The sequence below is a fragment of the Urocampus carinirostris genome, chromosome 11, assembly GCF_059441175.1.
Source record: "Urocampus carinirostris isolate Australia breed hairy pipefish chromosome 11, RoL_Ucar_1.0, whole genome shotgun sequence".
NCBI lineage: Eukaryota > Metazoa > Chordata > Actinopteri > Syngnathiformes > Syngnathidae > Urocampus > Urocampus carinirostris.
The window spans coordinates 6,731,331-6,741,485 of record NC_142359.1 but is presented as its reverse complement, the minus strand read 5'-3'; the positions used below and the strand labels follow the sequence as shown (position 1 = coordinate 6,741,485).

At 39.3% G+C, this 10,155-nt stretch overlaps 1 protein-coding gene across 3 annotated transcripts in view; it reads right to left on the bottom strand.

The window, feature by feature from the left end:
- Nucleotides 1–2,977: 2,977 nt before the first annotated feature.
- The window catches only part of atp2b1a (ATPase plasma membrane Ca2+ transporting 1a), an 84,109-nt gene continuing 76,931 nt past the window's right edge, over nucleotides 2,978–10,155 (bottom strand). For all 3 annotated transcript variants that reach the window (XM_088348538.1, XM_088348539.1, XM_088348540.1), the window contains one exon: nucleotides 2,978–7,361. In XM_088348538.1, coding sequence (XP_088204664.1) covers nucleotides 6,984–7,361 — 378 coding nt within the window. In that variant the 3' untranslated portion in view covers nucleotides 2,978–6,983. The remainder of the gene's footprint in view (nucleotides 7,362–10,155) is intronic.

Sequence of the window (10,155 nt, the reverse complement as noted above, 5' to 3'; positions counted from 1 at the left end):
CTAGTAACGGTTTACTGCCATCTAGTGGTCGATTATGGTAGGTGTTTCTTTCACACGTTAAAACCCACGCAAATATAACTTATCTCACCCATTTTGAGCACTTATTCGAAAGTTAAACATTATAAATCACAACCTCCGGCAAAAAGACTTAAAAATAATTTCCAGGCACCCGTTTTGTTTGTTATTTTAAAGAGACAGTGTGTATTATTTAGCGCCGCTTGGTGGTTAAAAAACGTAATCAATTTCTAAACAATATTAATTTCAATCACCAACTATCGTATGAATCAGCTTTTAAATAATGTCCCGGAAGTGTAGAAATGTGTATTAATTTTACATTATTTAATTTATTTTACACCAAGTGGGATCTAGCATAATCGTCCGCCATCTTGCTGCCAAGGGTACACCTTTTTTCATTCATTTTTTTCCAGCTTTTTTTTATTTTCTTGCCTTATTTCTTTATTTCTTATTTTGTCTTGCTTTTTTCCTTTTGTCTTCTTTTTCTGTTTTTCCCTTCTCTTAAATCAGGGGCGTCAAACTCATTTTAACTCGGGGGCTGGACTTTTCGATAAAGAGGGAAAGAAAAAAAAGAGGGAAAGAAATAAGAGAAAGAGAAAGAGAAAGAGAAAGAGAAAGAGAAAGAGGAAAGAGAGAGAGAAAGAGAGAGAGAAAGAGAGAGAGAAAGAGAGAGAGAAAGAGAGAGAGAAAGAGAGAGAGAAAGAGAAGAGAGAAGAGAGAGAGAAGAGAAAGAGAGAAAGAGAGAGAGAAAGAGAGAGAGAGAAAGAGAGAGAGAAAGAAAGAGAAAGAGAGAAAAGAGAGAGAGAGAAAGAGAGAAAGAGAGAGAGAGAACATGAGAAACAAAAGAGATAAAATGAGGAATAGTGAGAGGGAAGAGAAAGAGAGAGAAATAAAGAAATCGAAAAAGAAATTGAAAAAGAGAAGGAGAGAAAAAGAGGAAAGCAAGAAAGAGAGAGGAGAGAGCAAAAAAAAAGATAAAAAGACACACAGGGAGAAAGACAAAGATGAACAAAGAAAGAGAAAAAGAGAGATAGAGAGAGTGAAAGAGAGAGAGATAGAGTATGAGAGAAAAAAGGGAGGAAGAGAAAGAGAGAGAATACAAATACAGTGTCTTTGTATCAGGCACCTGGCTTTGGCAACATCAGCTGGACATATTTCGACCTGCAGCTAATTTTTCTATCAGCATTGTCTCGCGGGCCGGATTCAATCCCTTAGCGGACCTGATCCGGCCCGTGGGCGGCCTGTTTGACACCCCTGTCTTAAATGGTAAATAGTAAATGGCCTGCATTTCTATAGCGCTTTTCAAGTCACTGAAGACCTCCCAAAGCGCTTTACAATGTGCTTCACACTTTCCCTATTTCCCATTTTTTTCTTCCCCTCCTTTTTCCAACATTATTTTTTTTTTAGGAACACATTTAAAATCAGAAACAGAGAATCAAACTTCGTGTTTCTCAGCGACAGACCAGAAACCAGAAAAGATCTATGTGGAGGAGTAGTCCAAGAGCCCTCCTGCATTGTGGGTAAAACTGGTGAAATACTAAAGGAAACGTTTGACCTCTGTAATAGCAAACAAAGGCTACTCTACCAAATATGAACTTTCATTTTTTCAGGTGTTCAAATACTTATTTGCAGCTATATCACACAAATAAATCGTTAAAAATCATGCATTATGACTTCAGGATTTTTCTTTTTAGTTTATCTCCACCACAGTGGACATGCACCTACGATAAAAATTCCAGACCCCTCCATGATTTCTAAGTGGGAGAAATAATAAAATGGCACAGTGTTCAAATACTTTACTGTAAATGCCATATGCTGTATGAAAAATGTTTGCCTAATATTATATTGATCAGATTCTTTTGGTTTGTTCAGCAGATAAAAGGAGAAATAATACTTAAAATAAGCACAGGGTCTAATAAGGAAGAGGATAGGTAATTTTCATTTACTTAAAAAAATCGATAACAAATGAAATTATTTTACTGATTGTTCTGTAGAATTATTTATATAATCAATATTTGTCTTAAGAGTTAAAATGACGATTTGTGAGTCACTAAACTAACAAAAAGTTGATATTTTATTGATCCAAAACGCATTATATTGTCACCTTAAGAGTTTAATTGCTAGTCTCATCTGCAATATGATTATATATTAAGACATTTTAGTTGTTACACGTAATGAATGGCGACAAATCCAACATTTAAGGTGACAGTGTGTAATATTTGACCACTAGATGTCACTGTATTGCAAGCAAAAACAAATAGGAAAATGATGGAGAGTCAATTTGACCAAACAGCACGATTCAAAAAAGAATTGTCCAGCTTTTTACAAAGATATAAAAGAGTAAGAAATGATACAAAAAGTAAAAAAGGCAAAGAAAAAAATAAAAGAAAACAAAGTAAAAAAGATAAAGTAAAAGGGAAAAAAAATGAAAGACAGAATAAAAAATAATAAAAAAACAAGAAAGAAATAAAATAAAAAAAAAGTCAAAAAGGTAAAAAAAGGATAAAAGAAAACATAGTAAAATAGAAAGAAAAAGGGGAAATGAAAAAAATGAAATACAGAATAAAAAATAATATAAAAATCTAGAAAAAAAATAAAAGACAAAAAGTAAAAGGCAAAGAAAAAGATGAAAGAAAAAAATATTTTTTTTAAAAAGAGGGCACATGAAAAAATTAAAGACAGAATAAGAAAATAATAAAAAAAAACAGAAAAGAGATGAAAGAAAAAAAAGGAAAAAAATCCATAGCAGCAAGATGGCCTATAGACATGTCAGTTCCCTCTAAACGAGCCTCATCTTATAGAATTTTTTTCCAACCCACAAGTATCTTTTAAAAATCCATTTTAATATGAAAATCTTTTTCTGCTTATTATCCAAACTTAAGTTTTTTCCCCCACTAGGAGTCGCCAAATAACACACACCGTCCCTTTAAAGCGTCTGTAGAATGAACAGGGCCGCGGCAGGTAGGCTAAATACATGATTTATTTGAAAAACCATACACAGTACTCGACAAGTTTCAAATATAAATCCAATCACGATATCCATTTAAAATGCTCAAGATAACAGACATGAAGTATTTTTATTTCCAAATGTTAAAAGATAAAAAAATAAATCCAAAGGTGAAACAGATGGAAGGGGGAGAGGGAGGGGAAGAAAACATTGATTCCCGTGTTTTACAGCAAAACCAAACAGATTTCTGGTAAGAATTCTGGTTTTTGGGGTATTTTCAAGGTCTCCCTAGCTGCTATATTTGTTTCTATATCTGTAAAACCACGTCATCCTCTCTTAAATGCAGTGCACTCGTCCCATGTAAAAACCAATCCGAGGGTTCTGCAGGAAGAGGGTTGCAAAAATAATACACCCCCAAAAAAAAAACCCGGTTCTGTATCTCCCTCAAACCCATTTGCACCCTGAGATGAATGTTCCAGAACATCACACACATTTCGAGTGTCAAAAACCCTTTGTTTCTCCGCACGAAATCGGTTTATCGTCATAAAAATACAAAGGTACGTTTGCCCTTTCCGTATCAAAACTAGGAAATAAAGTACCCTGTGCAGATAGATACCAGTGTATGCCTAGTCTCATCCCTTCCCCAAGAAAAACACGTTTTTTTTAAGTGTTTCCAGTACATCAGGTGTCCAAAAATGGTTCCTCCTTGTATAGGAGTGCAGTGTCTGAAACTCATGACAAAAAGTTAGCGGACACCGTTTTTCACAACTTGAAACACAATAAGATGACTCATCGCAAAAAACCCATTGTTGCAAAGTGTTAAGGATTGATAATCAGAATATATAGCAGAACAACACTTTAAAATTAAGTTTATTATAAATCTAATTAGAACATTCATTGCATGTATACGACATCGCTGTTTTCCATCTGCCATCAGTATGTACCTTGTATTGACTCATCTTCATTCATGCGATTTTTTGCGTTGCGTCGTCTGCTACAAACCACGTGAACTCCTCTTTCCACGATGCATTAAATGTACGTTTAGTGGCGTCATCAATTTTGTTAGCTTCTTTTGAATCTTTCTTCTGGGGCTGAGGTTTTAGCTCGATTCCGAATCATTTTTCTTGTGTTGTCTGTGCGTCTACTTTGGAAAATGTTGAAAAAAGTTGTACGCCCGACGTAAAAGATGCAGACGTTATTTCAAAACACTATAGGAGTGGGAGAAAACTGAACACGATGGATGTCGCATTTCCAAAAGAAACAGGCTGGGAAACGCTAAAAATGTAAAGTGGAGTGGGGGGGAGGGGTCTATATTTAGCAAGCATCCGCTAGGTTAGTCGATGCTTGAACCACCGACTCAAGCCAAGGCACGTTCACTGGCTTCTTCAGTCTCAATTGAACCCGAGTTATGTTGTTTCTTTGTGCAAATAACTGGGAAGAGTGTGTCACCTTGCTCGGAAAAGGCCAGGCTTGCTAAATATTTTGGGAGGTGAGAAGCTTTTAACATGTGGGAATCTTCGAACACAAGATGCTAACGAGGGTTTTTGTTCCCCCGGGATTTGTGCACGTGGAAACTATATGTATTCATAGCGATAATCCAAAACATCATGGGCCGAGCCAGGCGGTCCTCCTCTCTATACAAGACTTAGTGTTTATTGGTTTGGCTAGAAGTTTCTATGTTTATCTACAAATATATAACAAATAAAACTTACAGGCAAAAATACTTAAGTTTCGATAGAAACACCCTTTTTTTCCTGAAAATACAGCAGTATCTGAAATAATCTCCGTTGATTTTTTTTTCTTCTCCTTTTTAAACCTGTCCCAAGTTTTTCTGCATCATACATCAGGAAGCTCTTTTTGCCTACGAACAGAAAAAAAAAGTATCTACAAACTTTGTAAACAGACCTGCTTTTTTTCTCCATAAACATAAATAAGTCAAAATATTAACAGCCAAACGGAGCGGAAATGAGTTTTTTTCGTGTAAGCCGGGGCCGAAGAGCGAAATATACAACATCGTTAAGATTAAAGAGAAGCAAAAAAGGTTTTGTCTTTTTCGTCGAGCGGCGGGGATCGCCTACTTTTCCTCGCGCTTCTTGGACCGGAATTTCCGGACTATAAAGCGCACCTCAAAAACTTGATTTCGGAAATTCAAACTGCACCTGTTGCGTCTTACATCCGCATAATGTGGTGGACAAGATTGGAAATGCGTACAGAAGTAATAGATTTTACGGTAAAACCGATTCTTTCGACCAAAGATTTTGGAATGGCATCACTGACCTAAATTTCGAAACGTACGCAACGGGAGTCAAATCCGAGAAGTGTCGGTAACCGTGTCCACACGGCAACTGGACCACAAGGATACAAAACGACAAACAGTAACACAAGGCATTATAGATCATCTCAGTATCGCTATATTTTTACTCACAGTCCCTAACTCTGGTTTGCATAGTACATTCTAATAGGTTTAAAAGTCTCTTCAAATTTTAGAGAATGGAGAAAACTAAGAATTCCCGAAAACTACTTTTTAAGCAATTTGATGTACGCATACACATTAAACTTAGAGGATACTGACGCATAAGGGGAAAACGTGGAAAAACTATCTAACTCATGTCAAATATACGGGAAAAAATATTGGAACTTTGTAATAGCGTACTTTAATGAGAGAAAAGGCGAAGGGGCAGGTGTTCTAGCACCCTGTAGTGACGACATGTGCACTCCCCTGAAATCGTAAGAATTTAAATCTGGCGTTAAGTGTTCCATCGAAAATCCATAGCAGTTGTACTGCTACACAATTGTAGACATAACTTCTACACCGGGCATGTCTAACCATCAGCCCGTTGAAATGATCTGCATTTATATAGTGCTTTTCAAGTCAATGACTTCCCAAAGCGGGATGTATAGGGGGTTCAGTGTCTTACCCAAGGACACTTCGACATGTAACACGGACAAGCCGGGATTCGAACTGGGATCCCTTAATCCTAAAACGATCGCTCTACCTCCTGAGCTACTGCCGCCCCCCCCGTTGGCTATTTTAATCCGACACGCCATATATTTCTGAGTATGTCAAAATAGGTGAATCCCTAGGCCATTTCTAGCAAAAGTTATGATTTTTTTTTTTTTTTTAATAAATGCAGACCAAATGCTCTCTCGGACTGCTAAAGAGCAGGGTTTTGTTTGTATAGCGTGCTGGTTCAGGTATAAAACTGCATTCACTGAACTTTAAAGAAAAAAACAGTTAATAAATTCGATACTAAACATGAAAATCTTTGTCGTCCGTGATTATAATATGTAGAAGTTACCAATTTAGACTGAATGATAAAAACTACTGAAAAACAAAGCTAAAATTTTGGAATAGACATTCTTTTACTGATCGGGTCTCCTCACAGAAAGTCTGGATCCGGCCCCAGAGCTTAACTGATTTTGACATCCCTGATTTAACCAGAATACACTATGCAAAATCGCCGTTATGGCACAGTAAGTAAAAGTAGTGTGATAATGGGATGAAGTTTAATGACATTACCGATGCCATAAGTACCAGGGGGGTCTAGAGGTAATATTTTGGTGATCTTACCACCACTACTTGGGTTCGATTCCCATCGCTTTCAATGTTTTGCGATTTTTGTCAGTGGACCTTTGCAGTCTTTATTCCATGCGCCTTGTAGTCAGATGCGCCTTATGCATGGAAAATGTATGATAAAAGACCATTTTTGGGGGGTGCGCCCTACAGTGCGGAAAACACGGTTATATTGTTAATAAGAGTAAGAAAAATAGGTCACTTTCAATCAAGAGTTTATAATCACGCCTTTGTCCAGACAAACAAACCGAAATCGAAGGAAGTGGGGGGCAGCAGAGTCCTGGTGTGGTCTAGGAAGAAGAAACTGAAAGCATCCACACAACAGCTGTGACATTCCTTCCAATGTTCGTCCAGCCTCGCTCAGTGCAGCCCCCCTGGTTTGCTCCCCCGCCCCCTGGTGTACAAAAGTGGTAAGGTGCCTTTCAGGGAGCCGGGCATGCTTTGTGATCAAAGGGAGGTCTCCAGGCTATGGAGGGGACTGCCGGGCATGGGGGTCTCGCCTACTTTGGTGGCCTCCGGGTGGAGGTGGTTGCCGCTTTCCACGGCGTTATTGTTCTGATTGGGGGAAGAAGGGCCGAGGGAAAGCGGGGCCACGCTATCCGGCGAAGGAGGCACTGGCGAAGTGTTGCGGGGGCTGGTGGAGTTGCGCTTGGTTGGCGCCTCGTCCTCGGCGTCCGTGTCGTCTATGAGGGGGATGTGCGGCTCGGAGTCCTCTATCCGAAACTCCGGGTGGGTCATAAAGTTGTGGATGGAGGTGCGGGACTCGGGCTTCTCCAGTCCTTCATAGAGAGAGATGGAGCTGCGGAATGCATTCACCACCCGAATCTGCAGGGCGGCAGAGGAACAAAAAACAACAACATGAGACCTCGGGCGCCGACAGATGATGTCGGAGGTTGGTCCAGTCGAATCTTTAGTAGACTCAAAGCAGTCTGTGAGACATGTCCAAGACGTTCTGACACCCTGTGTACGAGCCTCCAGCAACATTGCCATTTAAATCATACAGAACTTGTAGTGTTTTTTCCACACAATTATGAAAATATGTTGTAAAATTGTCCACCCGCTGGGGGGTACTTGATAAATTTAGTCTTAAAGTTAACCCATCTGGCTTGTTTCCTCTCGAGCTGTGACATCATTGAAGGAACATAACACTGCCAAAACAGCATATCCCATTAACACAGCATGTAAGGCAACTCCAAAACAGACAGCGATTGTAGTTAACAGTGAATGTATACCTCTCATTTCTGCACGGAGAATTTGGAACTTTGCTTACCCTGATGCTGGGGGGCCTAGAGTTTTGTCCAAAATGCGTGCTTTGAACTCCAAAAACTGCGAGTGGGAAAGATTACCTGGCACAGTTAGAGTGTGCGTTCCTTGTTTGCCTTTGCCTTCTTTTAGGTAGGCGATTGTGGCTTGTCCTTTGTTTTTTGTGTTGCGGTTTCTAGAATTTTGTCCTTCTAGCTCCCATTTAGAGTCAGGGGTACAAAGGGCTTTCCAATTTAGTTTGCTCCTGCTCGTTGGATCCCGACAGACGTTGTTTGGCCGGCTGGCCAGGTGTTGTCACAGGTTTTGCTAAGTTCCTTAGTTTATTCCCAGCCACCCTCGCGTTTTTCTACCGAGGCTGCTACCGCCCTTTGTTTTTCGGTCTCGGTTTGCCTCCCCTGTTGGCGGCTCTTTCTGTTTTTTGTGTAGGTTAGCCCCCTTTTTGGCTGCTCACGTGTTGTAGTACCATTACAGCATTCACCTACAACGCAATACCTAGAAATTCTCAACAAAAACTTGTCTTAAAACAATTGTAACCTCTGACTAAATATCATGTAATACAATGTGGCAACTGGCTATCTAGGGTGCTGGTGTTCCTCCGATGACGTCACAGCTCAGGGTGACAAAAACGGTTGGAAAATACTGATGAAATATACATAAATTAAATGCAAAAACCATTTACAGACTCTGCCCTACTTATGAACGAGTTCTGGACGATCGTTCGTAAGTTGAATTTGTTTGTAAGTTACCTTAATGGTATAAATTGTATGTTTAAGGTTTATATAAGTATGTTTAAGGCTTGTACAAGTAACCTGTATTGTTTTGTACTAAAAAATAAAATGATATGCTTTATAAAGTAAAATAAAGTTGAGTTTAACCTACTTTTGGAAGATGCGCTTTAAGAGGTCCTCTGTGGTAAAAAAGTGGCTGAAAAAAAGCGTTCCACTTTCATGTTAAGAAAAAAACGGCTTGCCTCTTCTTTACACTTTACATTAACCATATTGAATAAATAATAATAATAATAATAATAATTTCCTTGTATTGTCATTCTGTGTAACAATGTACACAGAACGAAATGTCGATTACACCTGACCCGTTGTAGCAAGCCGATGCAGCCGCAGCCAACAGAGGGCGCCGCCGACCACTTTTTAAGTCTTAGGAATGACTCGAGATACAGTATAGAATTGTTTACACACGAACGTCGCATTTCTTTTTCGGGGTCCATTTCCTCAACCACATCAACCTTTCTTATTCCACTTTCATTTCAAAAGAAACTGCTTGCCTCTTCTTTATACGTTACACCAACGATATCAAATGGATGCACAAGATAATAAACTATAAAAATGTCAAAGTTCTTAGCGCACTGGAGATACAGTATAGAATTTTTACACACAAACTAGGAAGAGAAAGTCGGATTTCTTCTTCAGGGTGGATGCTGGAAGAGCTCTCACAGCGCCACACACCGGTAGCGGCGGAAAGGAGTATTACAATACTGTCCTCTACTCGGGAAAAGGTGCACACAATACAAAATCGAACTTACAGCAATGTCCGGATATTTTCCAACATCCCGGAAAAAATATCTACCGTTTTTCATAAGTCGAATGGTCGTAAGTAGGGTAGCGTCTGTACTATTTCCTCATGTTTTGCACGTTTAATAATTTGGGATTACCTTTAAGCCACTTTTACCTCGGCCTGGGCTAAAAAAAATAATTAAAAAAACTGCGAACTTTGAATTTGCTGAGGCGTGCGGGCCACCGTGTGTCGGAGATCTTTTGGACGGTGAGTCGATACACAAAGTGAGCGAGCGGCACACTCCAAACAAGTGTATTGAGTGCGTGCAAGTACGTCACTAAACTCTCTGGAAAGGCCCACTTCAGATTATTTGTCAAAATGCAAAAAAACACAGGACGGATCAAAGGCCTTGAAGGCGTTGGTCATGCTTAGAGAGAAGAGAGACAGGAAAGGAAGAAAAGACGAGAAGGAAAAAGAAAACAGGAAAGGGACGAGAGAGGACAGTAAAATAAGAGAGGAAGAGGAGAATGAGCGCGTTTTGAAAGATGGAATAGAAAAAAAGAAGACAGGAAGAAGGACAGAAAGACAGGAGCGCAACTTCATGGTGACTTTGGAAAAATGGTTAATAATGTTTTTTTTTTGCCGGATCCAAACAAAAACAAAAAAAAAGGTTAAAAAAAAAAAAAAAGCTGCTGCAGCCAAGCACGTCCACAAGAGGCCGGGCAGTTTGTTAGACAGAAAAACATGGCACACGAGAGCCAAGAGCTACCCCATGCAGAGCGTGTGCTACCTTATGTTCTAACAGCAGTAACATTTTGAGTATAGCCCATGACAAATTTCACAGAAT